We start from the raw sequence: 27628 nt of genomic DNA, 5'->3' as shown, positions 1-27628 counted from the left end.
GCTCATCCGTACATTAGTCTTCTCAAGTGCATTGCCTTGACTCACACACATCATTTTGGTTGAGCCTACTCTTAAGTTGCCTCTTTTATATGTTGCTCAACCAATTGTTTGTTGCAAGTGCTAGGCGTCCTACATGCTCACTTGCACTTGTTGTGAGTTTCTACTGATTTTTGGGGAGTGACGATCCTATTTTGTGCACTTGGTATCCTAATGCAAATATTGTAAGGAGTGCACAAATCATGGGGAGCTTCACTAGTGTCTTTAGAACACTTCGTTGCTCTCTTGCAGTTGTCGTGAAGTTCTATTGATCTTGGGGGAGTGATGATCCTATTTTGTGATCGTTGTATCCAATTACAAAACTAAATTATACACAAATCATGGGGAGCTTCTCTAGTTTCTCTAGAACACTCCTTTGCTCATATCATAATATCTTTTATTCATGTCGCTCATAGGATATTTGGTCTAGTTGGTTCAATTGGTATCTTTTGATAGCTTGCTTCAATTGGTATCTTTTGATTGCCTGATTACTTGTTTCTCTCTTTGTTATGTCTTTGTGGCATATCTTTCTTTTGGAATCTTTGGGCCTCAATATAGTTTGTCTTCCTCCAAGTTTTTATCATTGTATATGTGTATTGCATTCCACTCTCTTGTTGTGAAATACACAATTTATTGGCCTTCTAAGCTTTTCTCCCATTTTGGCAATCGGTGCCAATGGGGGAGAAGTTTCAGAGAGTTTTGTGGAGAAGTTTTCAGAGTTTTGCATTGCTTTGGTTTTGTTCCTAAGCATCTGCATCTCATACTCATGCATCATTGGTTGTTGCATTGCATGGTGATGCATAATTCCTTATATAAACTCTCTTGAAAGTGATTGTCATCAATTGCCAAAATGGGGGAGATTGAAAGGACATGTAGTGCCCCCATGTGTGGTTTTGGTAATTGATGACAATCTCTATGGACTAATGGTTGCCTTGAGTTATATTTGAAGGATTTGTCCATACGCATTTCTTGAAGTCCATGTGTTGGTTTCAAGGAGTTTATGTGGTGACCAAGGTGCTATTAAGGAATTATCCAAAGATTGGTCATGTGAGAGTTGAGCTTATTGCAAGCATGTCTTGAAGAATAAGATTGTTTGATCATTCATGTTTACCTTCAAGACATCATCCAAATGAAGAGAGTTGGAAAGAATCAAGGTTGATCAAGACTAAGTCAAGAGTGAATCAAGTTGATCAACACACAAAGCGTACAAGATGTACCGAGGGATCAAGTGATCCCATGGTATGGTAAGCATTGTCCATTATGCTTTGTGCACTAACCCATGGTATTCGTGAGAGTTCTTTGTGGGGTTAGGTTGCGGTGTGCAAGTTCAAGTGGAGCAACATGAAGAGATCAAATGCTTGAAGCTTGCCGTCCATTATGGTGAAAATGGGCTTGTGAAGATGTGTGGAAGAGTGGCCCACCCATAGTGGAGTATGGGGAGCAATCAACTAGTCTTCATCGAGCCAACACAATCAAGAAAAGTGGTCCATCTTGAGGGAGTCAAGTTTGTCATCATCTATCTCAAGTGGACCTTGTGCAAGGCAAAGGTTTGCCCTTGATAGGTTTTCTATTTTACCGGTCTCATGGTGGTAGTTGGGAGACCGGGTTATAGGTTCGATTGTCATACTATCAAGGGGGTCTCTCGATGAGTAGCTTGATTGTATTGTTCGTAGAGAGCTCAAACCATTGCATCCTTGCATCATCTTTATTGGTTCTTGTTTGGTTCCTCTCCTTGTGAGATTTGGAGCTTACGGTCATTTTCATGACAAGCTTGAGTTCATCGAAAACGGAGTTCCCATGCATCTTCTATGATGTTTTCAATGTTGGAGGTTATGCCGGTTCTTCTCTGTTGGAGGTTTCACTCTTCTATTTCTTTAGGTATACCTCCGCTAGCACTTCTTACTATAATCGGCCGTTATTGGATGCTACTCGTCATCATCTATCCAACAAGATTGAGTTTGCTCAACTCGGAGCTCATGTGCAGAAGTTGTGGTAGTTTAGGCTTTATTGTATCCTCTGTTTTCTCTGTTGTGTTCCTGAAATCCTCAAGCGGTAGTACTGCTCTCTAGAGAGGTAGTACCGCCTGTAAGCGGCAGTACCGCGGCCCTGTGCCGCGCATATTACCGCTGCTTCTGGGGATGAGTCTTTTCGTGTCGGGTTTCGTGGTAGTAGAGCGGTAGTACCTCTTATAAGCGGTAAGCGGTACTACCTCTCCACCCGAGCGGTAGTACCTCTTATAAGTGTTAAGCGGTACTACCTCTCCTCCCGAGCGATAGTACCTCTTATAAGTCGTAAGCGGTACTACCTTTATGGCAGAACTACAGCTTGTGTTTTTCTCTCTCGTTGTGCATGACCTCAACACATAACGGTTGGATTTTTCCCCACCTATAAAAGGGGGTCTCCTTTCGCAATGAACCTTATCCTTTGAGCTCGTGTTCTTCCCCCATTGTTGACCTTCTTCGAGCTTCCTAACTCTCAATCCCTCCATGGATTCTTGCTAGTTTTTGAGGGAAAATAGAGAGGAGATCTAGATCCACATTTCCACCAATCACTTTCTCCTCTATGTGAGGGGAACCCCTTGGATCTAGATCTTGGAGTTCTTGGTGTTCTCCTTCTTCCTCTTCCTCTCATTTTCCTCCCTAGCATTAGTTGCTTCGGTGGATTTGAGAGATAAGGACTTGGGCACTCCGTGTGCCCTTGCCATTGCATTTGGTGCATCGGTTTGAGTTCTCCACGTGATACGTGGAAGTTACAAGTTGAGAAGCTTATTACTCTTGGGTTCTTGGTACCCTTGAGCTTGTTCCTCTTGGGTGCTTGGGCGCCCTAGACGGTTGGTGGTGTTCAGAGCTCAATCATTGTGGTGTAAAGCTTCGTGCAAGCATCGGGGTCTCCAATTAGGTTGTGGAGATCGCCCCGAGCAATTTGACGGGTACCGGTGACCGCCACCAAGGGTTGCCATTTGTACGGGTTCTGTCATGGTTTTGTCACGGCAGATGTCCTAGAGAAAGGACTTAGTCATGGAGCCATCGCGGCGGGTTAGCTTGAAGGGGTTAAAGCGGACACAGGGACGCAAGAGAGTTTATACTAGTTCGGCGTCTTCGATGAAGGTAAAAGCCTACGTCTAGTTGTGATGGAATTGATGGGGTTTCGATGACTAGGGAGGAAACAAGCTTCGCCTATGTCTCGAGTTGTTGTCTGTCGTCCTTGAACCGCCGCCGGGTCGTCCCCTTATATACACGGGTGACGCCCGTCGGTTCACAGAGTCCCAACACCGGTCCATATTCGTATCCGGGTTGGTCTCCCCTTATTCCTAACTTACAATACAAGTTTATATACAAATGCCGGTTTACAGCTACAAGTCTAAAACCGACCATGGGCCTTAGGCCCTCGTTTGTCTTCTTGGGCTTTAGCACTCTTGAACTACTGATGAAGTTGACCCGGCCCATATAGGCCGGTTTACGCCCAGCAGTAATATCCCCAACATTAGGCCCAGATTGATTTGAACGGGTTCATGTCAATCCTTTAGCAAAAACTTAATCTTCAACATCTTCTCATAAATTGGTAAACCGCCATGATGTCATCTTCTCTGATTGCTGTAAACCGGATTGACGTCACCTATCATAACAAAGCTTATCCATTATGCTTCCTTGTTTCATAGATCTACGGAAATCGAGGCGACAGCTCCGTTTCGTGGCCCCTTGATTGTCGCGCCTGACACATGTCCTTTTGCCTTATAAATAGGACCGAAGGGTCATTTCTTTTCTCCCCTTCGTGCCTTTCTTCTTCGTCTTCCTCGCGTCGCCAGCCTCGGAGCTCCACCGCCGCCGTCAACTTCTGCACCAACCTTGGCCGCTGCATCAACCTGAATGCACCAACTCTGGTAAGCCTTCTGCTCTTCTCAACATAGATCTGTTCTAGGGTTTTGTGTTCTTGCAGTGTTCATCACATGTTCGTGTTCATATACTAGCTCCTGGATGCATCTGTGAACCCCTGCTCTGTGTAGCGGTAGCTTTTAGTATCCGCCTTTAGTTTCATGCCCAAGACCATAGGTCTCACATATATTTCTGCCCATTGATTCAATACTGTTCTGCTTTGATCTTTTGAATATTTTTCTTATTTTCTGAACTTGCTTCAGATCCAACGCTGTAGAGAAATCTTGTGAAATCTGTTTCTGCATACTTATCCATCCGCAATCTCAACTGTTTCAATGCTTAGATCAGGCGGTTTAACTTTGTAGAAAAAATTGCCAAACCGGTATATACCATTAGTCCCCTTGTTGAACCGCCAGTTGTTGTTGCTTCATAAAACTCCGGTTTAGATAGATCAGTCTCCGGTTTAACATTGCACATACCAATGTACCTTAATCAATGCATTTTTGAACCGGGATCATCTACCTTGTAGATTTCATCATGGCCAAGCAAGTATATGAGTGCAACTGGGTTCCTTCTCGCGTCACAAAGGCTCAGCTGGACGATTTAGTCCTGATCGGTGCCTTAGACAGCAAAGATACCATCCATTGGAGGGCTCCTGGCAAAGAATTCCCTCCCACACCTCAAGAAGGAGAGGTCGTCGTTTTCGTAGATCACTTAGCCTGGGGTTTTAAGCCGCCCGGTTCTAAATTTTACCGGGACGTTTTAGCCGATTTTCAACTCCATCCACAAGATACTGGCCCCAACTCTGTTACAAACATGTGTCACTTCCAAGTGCTCTGTGAGGCGTTCTTTCAAGAGGAGCCCACAGTGGAATTGTTCAAAGACTGTTTCCATCTGAACCGCCGTACTGAGTTTACTGACGGCTCCAATACGGAGTTGGGTGGCGTGGCGATTCAGAAAAGGAAAGAGGTCACATACCCTCACGCCAAACTGCACAGCCACCCCAAAGAGTGGAATCAAACATGGTTCTATTGCAAAGACACCTCCCCTGCTGGTGAAAATCCCTTGCCTGGCTTTCGTCCGGAGCGGCTCAGCAATACACACCCCTTTCCGCAAAGGTTGACTGCCCAAGAGAGAAGCAAATATGCTCCTCAACTGTCGAAGCTCAGAGCCTTTATGGCCAACGGTTTAACAGGGGTTGATCTCGCCCGTTGTTGGATATCATGGAGCATACTGCCCCTTAGTCAACTCTCCGGTTTGATGTGCGAGTATACTGGCAGTGTTGATGATCCACTGCGACATTCCAACATCCAGCTCACCGATGAAGAAATCACAGAGGTTGTGAATAAGATGCTGAATGAACCGGAACACATCTGTGCTAAAACCGGCCTGCTTCCCTTTTGTGCCACCAACAAACCGCCAGCTGTAAGAGTTTGATTTTTCTTTTTGCTGAATCTGCTGTTGATATATCTTGTCATTGTTTAATATCAGTGTCTGTGTAACCAGGGCAATGATCCATTTTGGAGCAAGAAACTGCCGCAGGAGAAACCAGAAAAACCAGACAAACCAGAAAGGGCAACCCGGCAAAAGACTAAAGCTGTGAAAAAGACTGCCCACAGAAAAAGAACCACTGCATCCTCTAATCCGGCCCCTGATGATGATGTGGATAATCCGGACCTTGAGGTAGGGCTTGACTCACTTGGCTTATTTTTCATGCGTCTTATTGATGATGATATTTGTCAGGACGATGCCGAAGCCAGCCATGTTGATGCTGCAGAGGTAATTATTCTCTCTTCCGATTCAGAACCTTTGCCTTCACTAAAAATCCATCAGGCAAACCGGAAAGTTAAATTTTCTCATCCTCTTGCTTATTTGGATCCCAAATTTCTTATGAAGACCCAACAGCACGAAGCTCGTCGCACAACCCGGCACAGCGGCCAGGTAGTTACCTTCGCCGGTTTACCGAACAGTCCGGTTCGGAAACGCCGTTCAGAGGTCTCTAATTTGCTTGTCATTGCTTGTCCTAAAGCGGGCTGCTTTCGTAAACCTCTTAATCCATCTGACTCCGATTACCAGGTTACTTCCCACTCATCCTCTGGCGAGTCATCGGCTACTCAGCTGCCACCGCTCAAAACGGTGCTTGGGTAAGCTATACTTATCATAATATTTGCAGCACATCGCCTTGGAACATATGTTGTATTTGATTTTGTTATTCCTTTCAGGGCCAAGCCTAGGCCAAGCAAGAAGGCTATTCCTGAGGATATACCCAATGATCCACCGCAGCAAGACGACAATCTTATTGCTAAAGAGAGACCTATTGATACCTCAGATCCTGTCAATCAGCCCACAAGCTCCATCCGGATTGAGAAATCCACCGGTCCAACAAAGCCTACTGACAAGCCAATAGCCCCAGTGCAAACCGGCGATACCAAGGATGATGAGGTTGTCATTACTGGCACTGGCCATACAGAGCCAAGCAATCCTGTCGCTTTGTCCAAACATTCTACCAAGGAAGAATTTGCTGCCTTTGGCAAAGGCAAGTGGAATGCTGATCTGGCGACTTACGCTGCTCTGAACGCCCAAGATATCCATTCCGGCTACCTAAACCGGCCATATACCAGTCGTGACTATGAAGCCGTTCTGGTTAATATGATGAAAGTTAAATATGAGGTAACTTCCATATGCTCTTTCTTGCTTGTCTATTCAAATTCTTGTTGACGCTCCTAGCCCCCGAGGGCCGGTTTGTAATCTTCTTTCAAACCGGGACTGACTAATATAAATCTTAATGCTTTGAAATTCGCTGATGTAGTCCCCAAGGGCCGGTTCAACTTAGCGTAGTTAAACCGGGACTTTAAGTAATTGAGATCGCCGCATCAGAATATATACGAGCAAATAGCCATTAGCCCCCAAGTGCCAAGTTGAATACTTGTATTGATCTTGGGACTTTGTAAGCAATTGAAAGATGAAGATCAAATATGCATTAGCCCCCAAGTGCCAAGTGCATAACTTGTTATGTGGTTGGTACTTCAATCCTTGTACCGTTTTGCTGAATCATATAACTGTCTGCATGAAGGCTGAGCTGAAGACGAAAGAAAGCCAAGTCACCGATCTCCAAGATAATCTGAAATCCCAACAAGCTGAAACCTCCAAAGCAAAAGAGGAATTAACCAGCGCTTTAAGCGCCATGGAACAGCTTAAGGAGAACTTCAAGAAGAAGCGGGCGGACTGGGCCACTGAAAATCCGCTTTAATCAAACGAGCAGAAGATGTCGAGGCTGCACTAAAACCGGTGGCGGATGAACTGACCAGCATAAAGCGGCACGTGCATGCCATGACCACTGCTATCTTTGGTAAGCCGGTTTGACTTCTGAACTGATTCTGCCGTCTTACAGAGCTGCCGGTTTGTTAACCCTTTATGATATTTCAGGGACACGCATTGGTCACTTGGGGTCAGATGTGCGGAAAAAATTGAAAGCCGCCTATACGTTGGTCGAACAACTATACATTGGTGCACAGCGGATCATCTGTACTGCATCCCACAACAAGCCGGCGCCCACCTTGATTCAGGACACTCTGATCAAACTGTCGGTGCTTCCTGCCCGGGTTGAAGAGCTGAAGAAATCTGCTGCTCGAACCGGTGCGATCAATGCCTTAATCCGGGCAAAAGCTTGGGTGACGGATTTTGATCCTATTGAAGCGGCTCATGGCTATCCTAGCTTGAAGGAAGACGGGTCAGAGTTTGGTGAAGCGGATCTGCGAGCAATAAACCGGGAGGTGCGTCCGCTAGCTTGTCCATTGGCTGAAGAAGCAGACTTGTCTCATTATCAAGCCCAATATGACAATCAAAACAAGCGAATAGCTGCACCAATTCATGAAGTGAAAAATCTTATCCCTCCAATCCGTAAGCATACTTACGCTCCCGATATTGACCCGTCGTTGCTGATCCATGATGAAGCTATTTTTCAAGCATTAATGGGAATCGACTGGACAACTGTTGATTTCCAGTCGCTGGGTAGAGAAACTGAAGCTGAAGCGGCGCAGGATGACCCACAACCATCAGGCCAGGCTGGTGACCAAGCTTGAACCAGAAGCCGGTTTAAAACTGCTTCTCCTTTGCGAAAAACAATGATCTTATTGTGGGCACCATGTTGCCTTGTAATAGGCTAGCTGATACTTTTGATGTTGATATGCCTTCGTGCATAATCGCTTCCACTTGCTCTTCCTTTGGGTGATGAACTTTCCAAAGTACTTTCTGCAATAAAAAATCTTCAAGTGCCACCGCGGTTGTACCGTTAGGCGGAATATGATGTCTACATATATGAAATCAAAACATCTGAATTTTTTTAAGTATATGACCAAATTTTTGAGATACATAATACCTGCCATCGTTGAGCGTGAAGTTGGCTTGGCCAATCTTGAAGAGGAGTTTTATAAACCCACATTGTTGGAGGAAACAGCAGCTCCTATATATATATGATGCTGGTTTACCATGTAAACTGTGCCGGGTTATAATAAACACCGTGTTACTCCATAATAGGATGTTAACAAAAAAATCAAACCGGGCAAATAGTCGCCGGATTAAAAATGGATCGTGTTCCGTCAATTGACAGTGTGAACCGGTTGAAAACTTTGTCGGTTTAAAAACGCAATAAAAAGAAAGAAATATCTTTCAAAGAAAAGTGTGAAGCAAAGGCAATGACAAAACCGTTTGCAAAAAAAGGCTTATTTGAGCTGATCAGATGGCGTTACCATGGCCGAACACGACCAAGCTCCCGATAGGTGTAACTATGGTTCTAGTCAGCCAGGTCCCCAAATGAAACCATGGCATTTATGCCAATCAAGTGGCATGGCAATGGTTCGGGTTCGACCAAGCCCCCAAGTAATTCTGTGGCCTTAGGCCGATCAAGAGGCATGACTGTTTCAGACGTGACCAAGTCCCCAAGTGATCTGGTGGCTCTCGCCTATCAAGAGGTATTGTATTGGTTCGGACACGACCAAACCCCAAGTGATATAACATGATGCTTTTAAAAAGCTAACTCAAGGGGTAAACCGGAGGCCGCTTTAGAACAACTCCGTGTAACCACACATGATGTAAAAGAACAGATACCCCGCTTTAGCTGAGGTTCCGGTTTATTATATTTAATCATAATATATACATCGTCGTAATATGTACATAAGTAGAGCCAATGGCTCAGGTATAGTAAGGCCGAAGATGAGCTATGTTCCACGGCCTGTTGGTCTCCTCCTCTGATGTACGTGAGTCCTTATGCTCTCGAATATCGATCAGATAGTATGACCCGTTGTGCAGATTCTTGCTGACCACGAAAGACCCCTCCCAAGGTGGGGATAGCTTATGCATATCAGCCTGATCTTGGATGAGCCGAAGCACCAAATCTTCTTCCTGAAAGGTTCTGGTTCTAGCTCGGCGACTGTGATAACGACGAAGATCATGTTGGTAAATCACCGAGCAGGCAGCTGCTATGTCACGTTCTTCATCCAACAGGTCCAAAGCGTCTTGCCGTGCTGTCTCATTGTCCGCTTCAACATATGCCGCCACACGGGGTGAATCATGACGGATATCACTGGGGAGAACCGCCTCCGCTCCGTAAACCATGAAGAACGGTGTGTATCCTGTTGATCTGTTGGGTGTAGTATTGATGCTCCATAACACAGATGGTAACTCTTCTACCCAACAACCCGGTGTTCTCTGCAAAGGAACCATAAGCCGGGGCTTAATGCCTCTCAAGATCTCTTGATTAGCCCTTTCTGCTTGACCATTGGACTGTGGATGTGCCACCGATGAGACGTCGAGCCGGATGTGCTCCCGTTCGCAGAACTCCTTCATGGCACCTTTGGACAAATTGGTACCATTATCTGTGATGATACTGTGTGGAAAGCCAAACCAGAAAATCACTTTTTTGATGAACTGAACCGCCGTGGCCGCATCACACTTGCTAACAGGTTCTGCCTCCACCCACTTTGTAAACTTGTCAACCGCCACCAGGAGGTGGGTCTTCTTATCTTTGGACCTTTTGAAAGGCCCAACCATATCCAGCCCCCAAGTCGCAAACGGCCAAGTAATTGGAATCATTCTCAATTCTTGAGCCGGTACATGAGCACGTCTTGAAAACTTTTGGCAACCATCACATCGTCTGACCAGATCCTCCGCATCAGCATGAGCAGTTAACCAATAAAAGCCATGGCGAAACGCTTTAGCCACCAGAGATTTTGAACTGGCATGGTGACCACAATCTCCTTCGTGGATCTCACGCAAAATTTCACGGCCTTCTTCAGGAGACACACAGCGTTGAAATGCTCCTGACACACTGCAATGATGCAACTCGCCGTTGATAATAGTCATGGACTTGGATCGCCGGATTATCTGTCGGGCCAGAGTCTCATCCTCTGGTAACTCGCCCCGGTTCTTGTACGCCAGGTAAGGAAGCGTCCAATCCGGAATAACATGAAGAGCTGCCACCAATTGAGCCTCCAGATCAGGAATAGCCAAATCCGCTTCACCAGGGATCTTGACCAACGGGTTGTGCAGCACATCCAGAAAAACATTGGGCGGGACCGGTTTGCGCTGAGAGCCCAGCCGGCTTAAAGCGTCCGCCGCTTCATTCTTCCGTCGGTCCACGTGGTCCACCTGATATCCTTTAAAATGACCTGCAACAATGTCTACCTCACGACGATACGCTGCCATGAGTGGGTCCTTGGAGTCCCAAGTGCCAGACACTTGTTGAGCCACGAGGTCTGAGTCACCGAAGCACTTAACTCGACTTAGGTTCATCTCCTTAGCCATCCGAAGACCATGGAGCAAGGCTTCATACTCAGCTGCATTGTTAGTACAAGGAAACATTAAGCGGAGAACGTAACAAAACTTATCACCTCGTGGGGAAGTTAATATGACTCCAGCCCCCGAGCCTTCCAATTGCCTGGATCCGTCAAAATGGATGGTCCAATATGTGTGATCCGGCTTTTCCTCCGGTGCTTGCATTTCCGTCCAATCATTGATGAAATCAACCAGTGCTTGAGACTTCACCGCTGTCCGAGGCACATACTTCAATCCGTGCGGCCCAAGCTCTATAGCCCACTTGGCAATCCGGCCAGTCGCTTCCCGGTTCTGGATGATATCCCCCAAAGGAGCAGAACTAACCATCGTAATTGGGTGCCCTTGGAAATATTGCTTAAGCTTCCGGCTTGCCATAAAAACTCTGTACACCAGCTTCTGCCAATGCGGATACCTTTGCTTGGACTCAATAAGTACCTCGCTGATATAATAGACCGGACATTGAACCGGATGCTCCTTACCTGCCTCCTTTCGCTCCACCACAATAGCCACGCTGACCGCACGAGCATTAGCAGCCACATATAGCAGTAACGGCTCCTTGTCAATGGGAGCGGCGAGCACAGGCGGATTGGCCAATTTCCGCTTTAAGTCCTCAAATGCTTCATCAGCAGCAGAACTCCAGACGAACTGATCCGTCTTCTTCAACATCTGATACAAAGGGATTGCCTTCTCACCAAGACGGCTGATAAACCGGCTTAACGCGGCAATCCGGCCTGCCAGGCATTGAACATCATTGATATATTTCGGTTTAGCCAGGGAGGTGATGGCTGTGATTTTCTCCGGATTAGCCTCAATTCCCCTGTTGGACACCAGAAAACCCAATAACTTGCCCGCCGGTACACCAAAGACACACTTGTCCGGATTAAGCATCATCTTGTATGTCCTCAGGTTATCAAAGGTTTCCTTCAAATCATCAATCAGAGTCTCCTTCTCCCTGGATTTAACCACGATATCATCCACGTAAGCATGTACATTACGGCCAATCTGCTTGTGAAGACAATTTTGCACACACCGTTGATAAGTTGCCTGGGCACTCTTGAGCCCAAAGGGCATAGACACATAGTAGAAGGCTCCAAAGGGAGTTATGAATGTCGTCTTCTCCTGGTCCTTAACTTCCATTTTGATCTGATGATAGCCAGAATATGCATCCAAAAAACTTAAACGCTCACAACCCGCCATAGCATCAATAATTTGATCAATATGGGGGAGGGCAAAAGGATCTGCCGGGCAAGCCTTATTAAGATCTGTGTAATCCACACACATGCGCCAGGTGCCGTTTTTCTTAAGGACCAGTACCGGATTGGCAAGCCACTCAGGGTGAAAAACTTCAACAATAAAGCCAGCTGCTAAGAGCCTGGCTACCTCTTCTCCAATCGCCTTGCGTCTTTCTTCGTTAAACTGGCGGAGGAACTGTTTCACCGGTTTGTATTTAGGATCCACATTAAGGGTGTGCTCAGTGAGTTTCCTCGGTACACCTGGCATGTTAGAGGGCTTCCATGCAAAAATGTCCCGATTCTCATGGATGAACTCGATGAGCGCGCTTTCCTATTTCGGATCCAAGTTGGCACTGATGCTGAACTGCTTGGACGAATCACCAGGTACAAAGTCAACAAGCTTAGTTTCTGCTGCCGATTTGAACTTCAGGGCCGGATCATGCTCCGTAGTTGGCTTCTTTAATGGAGTCATGTCCGCCGGATCAACATTCTCCTTATAATACTTCAGCTCCTCGGTGGCACAAACCGACTCTGCATAGGCCGCATCTCCTTCCTCGCACTCCAAAGCAATTTTGCAGCTTCCGTGAACCATTATTGTCCCCTTGTGACCTGGCATCTTGAGCTGCAGATACACATAATAGGGCCGTGCCATAAACTTGGCGTAGGCCGGTCGCCCAAACAGGGCGTGATATGGACTTTGGATTTTCACCACTTCAAACATCAATGTCTCCGACCTGGAATCATGATCATCTCCAAAGGCCACTTCTAGAGCTATCTTACCAACAGGATATGCTGACTTGCCAGGTACTACACCGTGGAACACCGTATTAGACGGTTTGAGATTTTTATCTGTTAGTCCCATACGACGGAAGGTCTCATAGTATAAAATATTAATGCTGCTCCCTCCATCCATGAGTACTTTGGTGAACTTGTAACCTCCCACCTGAGGTGCCACCACCAGAGCCAACTGACCCGGATTATCAACCTGGGGAGGGTGATCCTCTCTGCTCCATATGATCGGCTGCTCAGACCAGCGCAGATAACGGGGCATGGCCGGTTCCACAGAGTTAACTGCCCTCCTCTGAACCTTCCGGTCTCGCTTGTCCAAGCTAGTGGTGAAAACATGGTACTGCCCACTATTCAACTGCTTTGGGTTGCTCTGGTAACCTGACTGTTGCTGCTGTTGGTTGTAACCACCCTGGTTGTTCTGACTATTTTGATCACTATGTTTGCCCGGATTACCATTAAATCCTGAACCGGAATTTCCTCCACCGTAACCCGGCCCGGACCCTGAGCCACCGCCGGAGCCATGATCATACCGGAAAGCATTAGAATTCTTGAGCTCCTGCATAATGAAGCAATCCTTCCAAAAGTGGTTTGCTGGCGCCTCCTTCTTCCCATGTCTTGGACAGGGCTGGCTCAGTAGATAGTTTAGGCGGTCCGGGTTAGGGTTGGGTGCCCCATTGCAATTTTTCGGTTTACCCTTGCGTCGCTGGCCATTGTCCTGCGTGTTGGTATTAGCCACAAAGTCCATGTTACCATCCGCTTTACGCTTGCCTCCACCACCATTGCCTGCCCAGTGATGCTGCTGACCTTTGGAGTTGTTGTTCCTCTTTCCCTTCCATGCCTTGTCATCATCAGATTCGGGATCCTTGGTACTATCAGAATCAGCATACTTTACCAAAGCAGCCATGAGGGTCCCCATGTCAGTGCAATGACGCTTCATCCGTCCCAACTTCAGCTTTAGGGGCCCAAACCGGCAGTTGCCTTCTAGGGTTAATACAGTGGTGTCAGCGTTGATGTGGTCTGATGAATGCAACACTTGTGAAACCCGGCGCACCCAATGAGTTGTCGATTCTCCTTCCTCCTGGACGCAGGCAGCTAAGTCCACTATCGACATAGGCTGTTTACATGTATCCTTGAAATTGCTGATAAACCGGGCTCGTAATTGGGCCCATGAACTGATAGAATTAGCCGGGAAGCTTTTTAACCAAGTACGGGTCGTTCCTTCAAGCATCATGGTGAAGTATTTCGCACACGCCGCGTCATCCACATCAAGCATCTCCATGGCCATCTCATAGCTCTCCACCCATGTCTCTGGAGGTTGATCCGCCGTGTAATTTGGTACTTTGCGCGGGCCTTTGAAATCCTTGGGCAGGCGCACATTGCGTAAAGCGGGGACAAGGCAAGGCACCCCCAAAGAACTAGAAGTAACACCAGGTTCGATCGAGATAGTTGGATGAACCAGCGTGAGCTGCCGAGCCTAATGCTGTGCGGCCAATTCGGCCTCCCTGCGTGCTCGGGCCCGGTCCACCACTTTGTGAGCGTTATCAGCACCACCCGCCGGGTTGTTGCCACGGGGTGCTCCACGTCGTTCATTACTCGACACTGCCGGTTCATCCATATGTCTGCTATAGCTCCGGCTTGGACGGGGGGTTGAGTGGATCCAGTCGCGGCTGTACGAGTATGCTTCCTGTTGGACCAAAGCTGTCCTCAGAAGCTCCTTGACCCGTCGCGTCTCTACTGCCTGCGGCGAGTCACCTTCGATTGGAATGGCCTCCAGCCGTGCAGCAGCGGCGGCGAGATTGTCCATTGGGTTGGAGTAGTGACCCGGAGGTGTTAAACAGCCTGAGGTATAACGGTGTTTTGACGAGGCGGGTCCATCCGATGAGGCTGAACCGGTGCACCGGTCCCAGGAGCTTCCGCCCGGTTTCCCTCCACCGGATTACCGGCTCCTGCTCCCGGGGTGTTGAAAAGGTCTCTGGCCTCGAAAACCGGAGGCAAACGGGATCGGTACTTCCTCCTCCTGACTTCATGCGACGCGCTCTGGTCCAGCATGAGCCTGTAGGCTTGTGCGTCTAGAGCGGCCCGCTCTGTGGCCATCCTGGTGTCCTCAGCTGCCAAATCCTCCTTGGCCTGGGTGATCTGTTCCTTTACTTTTGCAATCTCCGCGTTGTGGACGCCCCGATCCACCGGATTAGCTTCCGCCATAAGCACAGCCAATGCATCAAATAGCTCTGATAGAACTTGAGCCGGCGGGCGCACAGGACCTCCTGCCCCGGCAGCCGTCGCCGCTGCTGAACCGGAGGTTGTTGCCGCAGCGGTCGAAGAATGAAGCGCTGCTTGTGTGCCGGCCATGAATATTCCGACTCGGTTGGGCAGATCAGAGGGGTCCGGAATACTGTCGCCATCGAAACAGCCCCCAATCCGGCCATCCTATAGCTAATAAAGAGATTCGGTTTCCCCGGTCGATGACTCGTCATCGGAACAAACGACGGTCTCGCCGCGAGATTCCGATCCATCCTCATAGCTTCTTCCATGAATGACTCCTACGAAGGCACGCTTCATGGCCGGTTTAACCCGGGCGGATCGCGCATGCTGAGCCGTCTCGACGAGGTCGGTGCAGATGTCCGGCTCAGGGCCCGGTTCACCGATCTTGCCAATGAAAACGTGAATGCCACCAAAGGGGACCCGGTACCCGTACTCAACTGAGCCAGCCTCGGGGCCCCAGCTTGCGTCGTCGATGTAGAGCTTGCCGCGACGACTCTTAGTCATCTGGCCTACAGCGTAGCCCTCGAGTCCTTCAAAGCGGCCCTCCAAGAACCTGAAACCATCGTGCGATAGCCCCACGGTGGGCGCCAACTGTCGTGGTTTTGTCACGGCAGATGTCCTAGAGAAAGGACTTAGTCGTGGAGCCATCGCGATGGGTTAGCTTGAAGGGGTTAAAGCGGACACAGGGACGCAAGAGAGTTTATACTAGTTCGGCCCCTTCGATGAAGGTAAAAGCCTACGTCTAGTTGTGATGGAATTGATGGGGTTTCGATGACTAGGGAGCAAACAAGCTTCGCCTATGTCTCGAGTTGTTGTCTGTCGTCCTTGAACCGCCGCCGTGTCGTCCCCTTATATACACGGGTGACGCCCGTCGGTTCACAGAGTCCCAACACCGGTCCATATTCGTATCTGGGTTGGTCTCTCCTTATTCCTAACTTACAATACAAGTTTATATACAAATGCCGGTTTACAGCTACAAGTCTAAAACCGACCACGGGCCTTAGGCCCTCGTCTGTCTTCTTGGGCTTTAGCACTCTTGAACTACTGATGAAGTTGACCCGGCCCATATAGGGCGGTTTACGCCCAGCAGTAATATCCCCAACAGGTTCGGTGACCGCCCTCAAGGGTCCCTTAGTGGAATTATGGCATCTTGCATTGTGCGAGGGCGTGAAGAGATTACGGTGGCCCTAGTGGCTTCTTGGGGGGCATTGTGCCTCCACACCGCTCCAAACGGAGATTAGCATCTGCAAGGGTGTGAACTTCGGGATACATCGTCGTCTCCGCGTGCCTCGGTTATCTCTTACCCGAGCTCTTTACTTATGCATTTTACTTTGTGATAGCCATATTGTTTCTTGTCATATATGTTGCTATCACCTAGTAGTTTATCTTGCTTAGCATGAGTTGTTGGTGCACATAGTTGAGCCTAGTTGTTGTAGGTTTTGTGCTTGAAAAATTAACCGCTAGGTTTATTCCGCATTTGTTCAAGCCCAAACCGTAATTATTTTAAAGCGCCTATTCACCCCCCCCCCTCTAGGCGACATCCACGATCTATCAAAGAGGCAACTGCCACCAGAGCAACGCCATGGACACCGTCATTGACCCATAACTGTAGATCGAGGGAGGGTGGAGGGAGGATGCATGTCCACACCAGCAGAGGCATGGCTTCATCCATGGGGAGGGAGAGGAAGGGTCGCGGAGGAGAGCATCCATGCCCACAATCAGGCCGCGGCGCCTACCGGGCTAGAAGGTGGGGGCGGCAACTACGAGGCACCCACACCACGCAAGATCGGATCTTGGGGGAGAGGGGATGGGAGGGGGAAACATGCGAGGGAGGCGAAAATTTCCCCGCTGCCACCATCCCAGGGCCAGGCACAACATTGCCGGCCACCTCTCCGACGGCGACGACGTGGGAGTGAGCTGAGGGAGGGGCTCCCGTGTCGCTGGCGGGGGTGACGTGACATTGCCGGCCACCTCTCCGGCGGCGACGACGTGGGAGTGAGCTGAGGGAGGGGCTCCCGTGTCGCTGGCAAGGGTGACGTGGGGGTCATTCGGGAAATCACTGCAAAACTACCAGGTACAAAACTACCAAACCCCTTGTCCAAAATAATATGTATTTGCCAACCCAGTTACCACCGACACCGGAGACCTAAGAGCATTTACAGCCATGCATACCACATCCGGTACCCTATACGTCCACGGACATGTCCACAAACAGTGACCGGTCAACTCTCAAATCGCCACAACCACAACCATTTACCTTATATCTGGTACCCTATATCCATACTAAGCATGCAACGTGAAACTAAACTGCGTAGATCATCAATGAAACATACGGACATTCAATGAGCGGACATAGAAATCGATAGCAAGCGAACATAGGAATACACATAATACACATAATCATCAACCAAAAGAGCACCATAGTTCAGCCGACGAACAAGTTCTGAACTAAGATTACTCAAAACAGAAATAAACACGGCGAGAGGGTCGAGCTTCTTCACCACTTCTTCACCGACCCTTTGCCCTTTTGGTCATCGGCGCAACTGTGGGCATCCTGGTAGGCGTCGGTGATAGGAGGTTGGTCGTTGGAGCCGTCGTCGGTGATGTCGGAGCAGGAGGAGGAGTTGATGAAGCCGACCATCCCCCGGACCGTCCGGTCCTACTGCCTCTTGAGCTTCGCCGCTCTCGTCGCCTCCACCGCCCTTTCCATCGCCTTGCACGCCGACTGCTCCAGACCTAGCTGGAACACCTTTGTGTTTTTCCGACAGAGCCGGTAGGTGTCCGTCTCTGCTGTCGTAAGTGAGCGGCGGTAGACCCACACGAGGAGCTCTCGTCCTCATTGGGCACCGCCAGCAACCCACAATGGCGGTGGGAGGACTGCATGACCGCCTCCGATGTCGCCACCATCTCCCTAGTCCGCTGGCTCTCGCAGTGGGTGGCGCACCCCTCGGATTTGGGCGTGCGTGTCCGTGAGCCAACGGAGCAGGCACTAACGTCCACCATTGGCCTTGAGGAGCAGCGACCGGAGGGTTAGGAGGGCGGCGGGCGAGCGGCGCAGAGCAGGTGCACCGCATAGAGTTGTGCGCGGTGCGTTACAGGCCCGCTCAGGCACCGGCGTTGCGGCCGGCAAGATGGGACAAAGCATAGCTGGAGCTGCCGCCTGTGTCCACCCGTGAGCGTTGCAACACGGTGCGAAGGGCCAGCTCATCCTCGCCGCCATCCGCATTGCGGAGGAAAGCATCCCAATCGTCGATGGATCTGCCACCTTCGTTGTTGTCGGAGCTGGACATGGTAGACGAAGAGGAGGAGATCGAATGGGGATATGTAGCAGAAAAGACATAGACGGAGCGAGGGTGAAGTGAGCTAGGGTTTTCTTCGGGGTGGGGAATTTAGTGTGGACGAAGTGGGGTCGGGGTAGGACAGCATGTGCTAGACTGACGTGACAGACGGACCCGGATGCGCTTGGGCCTCCGCATATCTGCCTCACATTTAGGATGGATGTGAGGCATCCGGCTGTAAATGCTATGACCCTTCTACGGCGCTGACGCCTTTCCTTTTTCCGCTTCCCCCGTCCCCTTCCACATCACAGCAACATCATCAGTTTCGCCAGGCACATCACTGCTTGGCAGTTGGCACTGGAGGTGTGACAGTGCGTCACGCCCGCAGCACCTCGCCAGATATATCGGCGGCAGCTCCGCGCATGCGTCATTCGTGCTTCGCCCGGCCCCAACGGCATGGCGTCCCGCGGCCCGTTCGGCCGCCGAGTTTCAGTCTGGTATTTGACACTTTGTTTGGTCGAGCAGGCGACCTTGCTGTCCCGGAGCCGGAACTAGCAGCGCCACCTTTCCTTCTCCGATCACCTCCGTTCTGTGGAGGAGTACCGTCGATCGAGCAGACGAAGGCTGCTCCGAACCTCCAAGGGATGAAAGCCATGCACTAGACAAAACCAGAACGAGTAAAACAAGCTATCTGTCCATCAAAGGCACCAACACGCATTCAACGGCGGACAAGTTTCTGCTGTTCGCATTCAGGATCACAATTTCCCCTATAAGAAGAACCACAAATCGACAATTAATTAACGGAATTGACGCCTCTACCCTGTTCTGACTTCTGACTTCTGACTTCTGGATGCTAGTACATAACTACATGTACATCTTCTAAAAAGCTACTACAGGTGCAACGTACATACACTTGGAGTCACATCATTGAGTCACGGGCATAGCATCCAACACTAATGCTACGAGCGAAGTACTTGGCATCACACATGCTCTACTCGCGAGAGCTGTGCGTCCAGCCTCCGACCTGCCCCCCGTCTTCTTCAACCTGGAAATGGGCATCGAGGGTGAGCCACGAGAAATCAATGGAGGCCAGTCACTGCACGTAATCATGCTTGCATCTCTTTAGTCTTTGGTCTTTACCTTGGTGGCGGTGAACGTGAGGCCTACTCTGATCTCGCCGTGGTATGAGTTATCAGCCGACACAACGCTGTACTTCGCCGCGTTCAGCTGCGACGCGCCGCTCTCCATGCCGGTGCTGATCAGATCGGTCACGTTGATCCTGCATCAATGATGGTTTCGAGGTTTAGACTTGGCACTTTTCTTTCTATTCTTTAGGTAGCATGAACTAGGAAACACGTGAGTAAGCAAAACACAACAACAAAACGTCACGTTTGTGCCGGATCTCGAAAAGCATGATTATTTTTAAGTTTTTTCTTAGGATGAGAAAAGAGAGTAGAAAGAGACTGCATTGGACTTCTTGCCAGAAAATATGATAGGTATGAGCTCATGATGGGGTGCATAATATCGCATTCCACATAGGAAATTGACAGTTCTAATCTTCCAATTATTTTTATGAAAATCCTACACAACAAGGAGGAGGAGGAGGAGGAGGAGGAGGAGCACTCACGTTGCTTGGCCGAGGAAGTCGTCGCTGGAGAAGTTGTCGTGGTCCATGATCCGGAGGAAGAGCTTGTGCTGCCCGTTGGCGGCCGAGGAGTTGATCTGGAACCGGAACACCTCGTTCCAGCTCGGGTTCCTCCCCTCATCTGCATCATTTTACAGCGCACGGTTAGCCACAGCCTCGCAGGGTATCGACGGCTCCTGGATCTATTGCGCCAGAGTCAACGGCCGTTGGATGCTCCGTTCTTCCAATATCACCATTTGCAGCAGGAAAATCATGAAGAGGAAAACAAAACCAGGGAGCTGACCTCGGGAGGTGCTGCTCTTTCGCTCCTGGCTCCGGTACTGCACGATCACATACGGGTCGATCTTCCCTGCACGCACGTACATGGCCAGCACAAAGATCAATCACACTCCACCCACAATCGAACGCAAGAACGGCGCAAAACGAAGCCAAGCCAAGAAGGTACTACATCATCAGTTCCTTCTTATACAATTCGACAAAGGAGGAGCGGGTACTCTACTCACCTAGGAAATCGCTGCCGAAGAGGCCCTTGGCGTCGACGAGATGCACCTCCAGAACGCCCCTACCCATCGTCGCCGGATCTAGCTGGAGACCTGAGCAAGCACCTCCTCTGCCCTTTGCCTTCTGGCAGGCCGCTCTGCCCTCGCCTTGTTTCCTCCGGGTCTTGCTGTGATGAGGTCGCGTTTGGAAGCAAGATACCAAACCACGGCCGCCTCCTACCTGCCTGCCTATGTATTTGTATGCCTTGGCTAGCCGCTCCAGCGGGCAGGTCGAAGCTCTGGAGCGGTCGCCAGCGTGAGAAAGGGGTGCCTGCCGGTGGAGAAAGCTCCTGTTTGGACCGGACCGGTTCAAGGCTCTTCACACGCTTCCTCTCTCCTTCGTTCACTTCCCACACGAAAAGAAGGTGGAGCCATCCATCCCCACCAACTGGTCATTCTTTTCTCTGCGAGAAGAGTAGATCTGCTCTTACACTTTTAACGTCTTCCTGGAAACGGGATCATTACTGTAATACCAGTTGGTTAGTTGGCCACTGGCTTGAATAGTAGAACTAGTCACCGCTAGCACGAACATGGTTTGATCCCTCCCAGTCCCGGTTCAGGACTAGCAGCTAATCGTGCTGATTGGATGGTTCGCTCTGGATCCCCATCCGCGGCTTGTGCCACCATCATGGTCGACAGCGACGCGTATCTGCTGGGAATCTGGATGCCTGCCGTAGCCAAACTGTACGCGCGTTTTGGAAATTTTGATCGCTTCTACCGTTCCGACGCGATGAGACGGAAAGGAGACGAAACGTAGTTCGTGGACTACGACAGGGAGGTGAGCAACAGACCCGGCCGGCTTCTCAGATCTGGGTCAGGGTCACGTTTCTTAGGTTCTAGATTTATACTACTTGCCTCTGACCTCGGCCTGAATGCTGCCGTTACGCAAGGTTGATGGCACGGCTGAGAGCGATTTGTTAGTAGTATTCAAATGAATGACAAAAGTGGAATACTGTTCAAACAGTAGTGATGTCTGTGTACCATCAGGAATTCTGTTACTTCACCTGGTTCGAGCAAGAAGTTCATAAAAAGGCAACAGGTAACAGAGTATTCAAATATACGGCACTTCAGAACTTCAAGAAACAAGAAAATTGGTTTCAGCTGTTATGGTGTCAACAGGCCTCTGCGAATTTTGTCGAATTTGTGCGCGGTTGGTACATATAAGTAATCCGATTATCGTTCCAGACAAAAACAAGCAAACATAAGCATGCATCACCCTAAAGATAAGATGGTCAATGCGACATAACAGTGCACTCGAATTAGAACAAGATGGTCAAACAGTCTTATAAAGATAAGGCCCCGCTTGGTTCCTCGTTTTAGGGCCCAATACACCTGTAAAATATACCCCTGTAAAATAAAAACGGACGGGCCTGCCGTTGGTGCTTGGCATGTTGTTTTTGGGCTGTAAGTTTTACACTGGTTTTCTCGTTTACACCCCTATCAGGCCGGTATCCGATACAGACCAGAGGCCGTCGTTTTCCCCCACCTCGCCTCTCGCTCGAGACCTAGATCGAGTTGCGCCGCCGGGAGGCGCCGGCGCTGGTGTCCACGAGGTGGTCAAGCAACGGCGTTCGCGACGGCAACGTGGTGAGGCGCAGAAGACGGTGGCCACGACGGGGGTTAGGCGCGCCGACGACGGCGACTCGCTCCTGGCCGCGACAGTGACGGCGACTTGCTCCTGGCCGCGACGGCGACGTTGGCCGACAGCCGTGACCTGACCGTGACGGCGAATCACTCATCCTCCTCTGCTCCACCAAGGTATCCTCCCTCCTCCTCCTCCTCTGCCATCCCTCCCCGCCCCTTCCCCGTTCAACCGGCGGCGGAGTACTCCTTGGCGACATGGCCGTCCTGCTTGGTCATGATTAGCCCGAACCCTCCTGCCAATTAACAGCTGCTGCAAAAGTTTCACAAGAATTCAGTTCGTTAGCTGCTGTCGAAGTTCAGATTGATGTAAACCTAGAAATACTGATAAACAAACAGATGAACAATGGTCCAATGATTTGTTGAGCACTATGATTTATCGGAACTATTTTCAAATGGAAGATTGCAAAAATATGATTTTTTTTACTGATGTTGTGCTATTGTAATATAAATGAAAATTTTAGCTCATTTTATACTTGTCCAATTTGTGTCGAAGTGCAGTTGTATTGGAAATTGCTTGTGTAGTCTGTGCTGTTGAATATGCGTGTACTCACGCATATTTTACAAGTGGATTGAAACCTGGAGAGCCAAGCACATATTACAACCGGATAGAAAATACCACCCTTCGGAATGTATTTGGTTGGAGGCTGGTCTAATACAGGTGTAAAAGATTACAGGGGTGGCAGAAAAACTACATTCCAAGCGGGGCCAGCAGAATCCACTCCTACAAGCAACTGCATGCATCTCAAAAACAACTAAGCAGAAGAAGACTTCACGGTGGCAGACTTGATGATGTCCACAAACTCGGGCTGCACAAACAAAAAAAAGTAAAGGTCAAGATTCATAAGAATTGTATAAAGCTTAGCCAATTGAGCGTGACATTATGTATTATATTGACTTCATTTATATAACATGTCAAGTGTAGTTAATTATTTATTAGGAACACGGATTAAGACCTTGAGTGAAGCGCCGCCAACAAGGAACCCGTCAAGATCAGGTTGAGCTGCAAGCTCTTTGCAGTTTGCCCCATTTACAGAGCCTGGAAAGAGATTCAAGGAGAACGTAAAGGGTGAGGTCCAGTTTACAGCAGTTCGGCAGTACGGGGTAAAATGGAATGTTGTACAGAGAATTCAGCATTCCAGTGAAATTCAGTTCATGATTCACTGTCAGTTTCGCAGTAGAATGTAACTATTGCAAGCAGTAGTACCTCCATAGATAATCCTGGTAGATTCAGCAACTGCAGGACCAACATTAGCGTGGAGCCACTTCCTCAGACCATCATGAACCTAGTACCATTGGAGTTTCAAGATATCAGAACTAGAACAACAAGCAACTAGTGAGAGTGATTCGTCGGTATCGGATATAGGGAGAGGCTCAACTGTCTTATGGAAGCAGGCAAGCAGTAACGTGTGAACAAAAATGTCTTATAGAAACAGCAATCCGTGAAAAGTGCTTATTGCTCTTATTGAGACAGTATACCTCCTGTGCTTGAGCAGGGGAAGCAACCTTGCCGGTTCCAATGGCCCACACTGGTTCATATGCCAGCACAACGTTTGTCCAGTCTGATATTTTCTCTGAAAAAAAATAAGACACAAACAAAAGTGAAACAGGCAAAAGGTAAGAATCCGTCCATTTCAATCTATTGCACAAAATGCAAAGTACAGATAAACTATAAATGGATTCAATTAGTATTTATTCCTTTAGTATACTAGTAACAAAGTTCAGAAGTACATAGTTTACTATCTGTTTGCTTGTATGACCTAGGCTCCTAGAATTAGCATTTAGGAATACTATACATAAACAGAAAATAGTTTTCGGACTTCTCTCAGGGTATTCTGTTGATCTGTTCCCTAATATGATGTACTAATCTTCAAGGGAAGAGGTCACAGGGATATATATTACTACAATTTTGGCTATTTTCATATTTAGGTAATAAAACAGTGAAGGAGGACTTGCACAATGAAGCCTATATGTAATAGGTAGGAATTAATCAACCATCTAATTGCACAATGATGGCTGCATGCATCGATTGATGCAGAGGCCGGGGGTTTTGCCTCCTTTTCCAAAAAAAAATGACAAAAACACCATATGCAACAGATATGGGCCTCATACGGCTAGATATGACATGGGCCTACATATATACTCGAGCAATACTCCGAAGTCTAACACATTTTTCAAAACAAAAATTCTTACACAGATGCATGGTAAGCAAAGCATCATATCCATTTTCCATGAAGTGTGGATAGAATTTATCAATGTATCAAAATTACCTTGAATATCAGTGAGTAAAATTTACCTGCAATAGCTTTAGTCTGATCAGAAACAACTTCCATTGTCGTCCCTGCTTCTCTCTGTTCAAGAGTTTCACCAATGCAAGCAATTACCTTGAGTCCTTGGGCGAGTGCGTAAGCCACTTTATCAGCAACGAACTGTCGTGGAATAATAAAGCTGTTACTGAAACAATACTAGAAGACTTCTGATGAAGTAAAAGAAATGAAAACAGTGGTTCAGACATCTTGATTGAGAAACTAATTGCAAAAAGGTTCAGGAACTGGTTATATTTGACAAACTTGCTGGCTTCATGTTAAAATCTTTATGGGTTGGTCAGGCACAATTTTTCCTGGACGCAAATGGTGAAAGTAAAACCAAAACCCATCTGGCCTGGCCTAGTTTTGCCTCGGCAGAAAGGGGATTGGCACCTGGCAAGTAATTCTCCAAACATAAAACACGGAATATCATATAAATTAATTTCAACCATTGAGTTGAGCGACTCAAGCAGATCTGACATCCAATGTTTCTATCAGTCTATCTTTTCTACACACCTTACTAACTATACTACTAGTACCAAAATTCCCGGCCTACCTACTTGGTAACCAAAGAAACTGGACACCAAAGACAACTGATCAACCAAGTAGTATTAGTTGAACGAACAAGGTTAGAATTAAAAGGCACTCACATCATTTGATTCATTCAACAGTGCTCTCCTCTCAGAGTGCCCCAAAATGACCCAAGGCACCTGCAGGTTCACCAGCATCTCAACACTGCAATGAGAAGATGACATACGTCAGAGACTTGGCACGCACAGAGCAGAGTCTTATTCACAGTTCCAATACCATGTGAGTATATCTAGAAAGCCGTACGAAATCATATTTCCACTAAGTAAAACTACTCCCGCAACTTTGAAAGTGGAAATTTGGGTGCTCGCGAACAAATTTGATCACTTTGATTCGTCCAAATCCGCTCTCATTGCGAAATCGAACAAGAGGGGAAGCGAGGGGGCAGAGTTAAAAGTGGCACTTGACCTGATCTCGCCGGTGAAGGCGCCGCCCTTGCGCACCCAGCAGTTCTGCGCGGCGACGGCGAAGTCGGGCCGCAGCAGCCCCTTTGCCTGCTGCAGGAACACGAACGGCGGGCTCACCACCACCTCTGCATCCAAAACCAAACACCGCAATACATCAGCAGTTCAGCACAGCAAATCGAGTCGATCCCGAAGGGAGACAAAGCCGCATGCGGCGCTCACCGACGGCGTCCTCGGAGGGCACCTCGGCCTCGTTGAGGAAGGTGACGATCTTCTTCACGTCGTCGCCGGTCCCGTTCTGCACGCACGTACCGCGGCAAACGCCATTATTACAGATCAAAAGCTTCAAGCTTGGGCCCGAAAATGGGGGGCGGGCGGGGCGGGAGAGCTTACGCATTTCCAGTTGCCGCCGACGAAGAACTTCCTGGGAGCCATTGGTCGGGCCGGGCGGCGTCTCGGAGGGAGGGAGGATGTGGTTTTTCACTTTTGTTTTGGTGTGTGCGATGCGCCTGAGGTTTGAGACGGGCGGTTTATATGGAGAGGGCGGAGGAGGGCAAACCGGCGGAGGAAACAGGCGGCTCGCCTTCTCGGGGCGGAAGAAAGAAGAAGGGGGATCCCTCGATGCTGCGGGCGCCGCAGCGGAGCGCCGGAGCCTACGTTTTCTGCCCTTTTCCAAAGGCACTCGAGCCAAGTGCTTGGGCTCAAACACAAGTTGCGAGAAAATTACACGAATCGACCTCGAATTTATTTTTTTGCGAAAAAGCCCATAGATCTATTGATCAGTACGAAGCATTGCAGAGCACCCCTCAAGAAAAGAAGAAATTACAATGCAACCCATGGGGAACTGGCCATCGTCTTCCACCCCGATGTGCTGATGACGCACCGCCGATGCCCTTCCCACACCGGAGTCAGGCTAACCTTGTAGTTCACGCGGACGGGAAGTCATCGAAGCACCGATCCTATTGGACCATCGCCTTGGTGGAAAGATCGCCAAAGCTGAAGCCGAAATCACATATCCATGTGCTCCTCCATACCAGGAACAACCATACCTAAAGCACCAAAGCTCAAGGAATCCATGGATCCAAAAGCACACACCGCCTGCCGGGATGGGGATTGAACTCCAACAACATTATTCATCTGCAACGCCGCCTCTACCACCAGAACAACGCCGCCAAGAACACTTACCCTAGTTTCAACACGCCAAAGCCAAAGATCCAGGTCTTCCCCACTCAGCCATCGCCGGAGCAGCGGCTGGAGAGGGGGGGGGGGGCGGGGAGCCCGCGGCCTGGCCGATGGCAATGCTGGGAACTTAAGTCACCTCCTTTTCGCCTCTCTGGAACCGTAACTCGGGGAAAGGAAACCGTAATTGTCCTCAAATTTGTTGTCGCGTGCCGTCACATTGAGTCTCCTTTTTGCGTAAAGGCGCATCACTTTTCTGGAAATTAACCCACGCCCCATGCCTCGTCAGGTCTCACTGTCCCACATGTCAGGTAAATCCACCAGGACAACCATTCTAACTTGACGGGTCTCGCTCTCCCTCGTGCTCACCCTCTATTGCTCAATGCCATCGTCGTTCGCACCATGGTATCCTGGAACGATGGCGAGACCTATGATCACTCCATGGAGGAGTTCGATTCAACTGTAAGCCCCTCTTTCTTCTGTCTCGTGTGCTAGCTTTAGGGTTAGGGTTCTTGCTGGTTTGAGGATTTTTTAACAGAATCTAGTCGATTCGACTTGCTCCATTCAATTTGGACCGAATCCAGGCCCATCTCACCATTGAAGACTCGGACTTTAAGGGCACTATGGAGTATGAAGACGTCCCTGTCTTGTGCTACCACAAGAAAAATCCTATAAAATTGGTATCATTCGAAGGTTGCCTCACTCGAAGGAGGTTTTATGTGTGTCCTAAGAATATAAGCTCTTTCTCTCTCTGCATGCATGGCTGCTCTTCAACTCTCTTTCCATGCTCTTTTGACATCATGATCTATGTGAGTAGTTACATGTGAATGTAGTGCACTCTGTCCTTTTTTATCTATGTTCATGTCCTGGAAATGCGTACTCTGAATGATATGTAAGAATATAATTTTAGGGATATCTCAGTTTTAATCGAGTGAACTTACTACTCTCTTCCAACTGTACATTTTGTTTTCTGCATTCAAGATCTCATTCTATAACTTGTAGTTTTATGCTATTTGTCAATTATAT

General features: G+C 48.7%; 2 protein-coding genes across 2 annotated transcripts; both read right to left on the bottom strand.

Moving 5' to 3' along the window:
- Nucleotides 1-18998: 18998 nt before the first annotated feature.
- Nucleotides 18999-20799, bottom strand: LOC125545252 (elicitor-responsive protein 1). Its single transcript, XM_048709145.2, has 5 exons — nucleotides 20449-20799; nucleotides 20229-20294; nucleotides 19928-20066; nucleotides 19441-19579; nucleotides 18999-19345 (listed from the first exon to the last, which is right to left on the bottom strand). Exons 1-5 carry the CDS (start codon nucleotides 20513-20515, stop codon nucleotides 19292-19294), a joined length of 465 nt encoding a protein of 154 aa, XP_048565102.1. The 5' UTR covers nucleotides 20516-20799; the 3' UTR covers nucleotides 18999-19291.
- A 1935-nt stretch (nucleotides 20800-22734) lies between these two features.
- Nucleotides 22735-26098, bottom strand: LOC125548812 (triosephosphate isomerase, cytosolic). Its single transcript, XM_048712350.2, has 9 exons — nucleotides 25817-26098; nucleotides 25646-25721; nucleotides 25428-25551; nucleotides 25082-25166; nucleotides 24422-24554; nucleotides 23605-23699; nucleotides 23333-23411; nucleotides 23082-23164; nucleotides 22735-22934 (listed from the first exon to the last, which is right to left on the bottom strand). The coding sequence occupies exons 1-9, from the start codon at nucleotides 25856-25858 to the stop codon at nucleotides 22881-22883; spliced, it is 771 nt and encodes a 256-aa protein (XP_048568307.2). The 5' UTR covers nucleotides 25859-26098; the 3' UTR covers nucleotides 22735-22880.
- Between the last annotated feature and the right edge of the window lie 1530 nt (nucleotides 26099-27628).

The sequence above is a fragment of the Triticum urartu genome, chromosome 3A, assembly GCF_056163025.1.
Source record: "Triticum urartu cultivar PI428250 chromosome 3A, HENAU_Tu73, whole genome shotgun sequence".
NCBI classification, from domain to species: Eukaryota; Viridiplantae; Streptophyta; class Magnoliopsida; order Poales; family Poaceae; genus Triticum; species Triticum urartu.
This window is presented reverse-complemented; position numbering and strand designations above follow the sequence as displayed.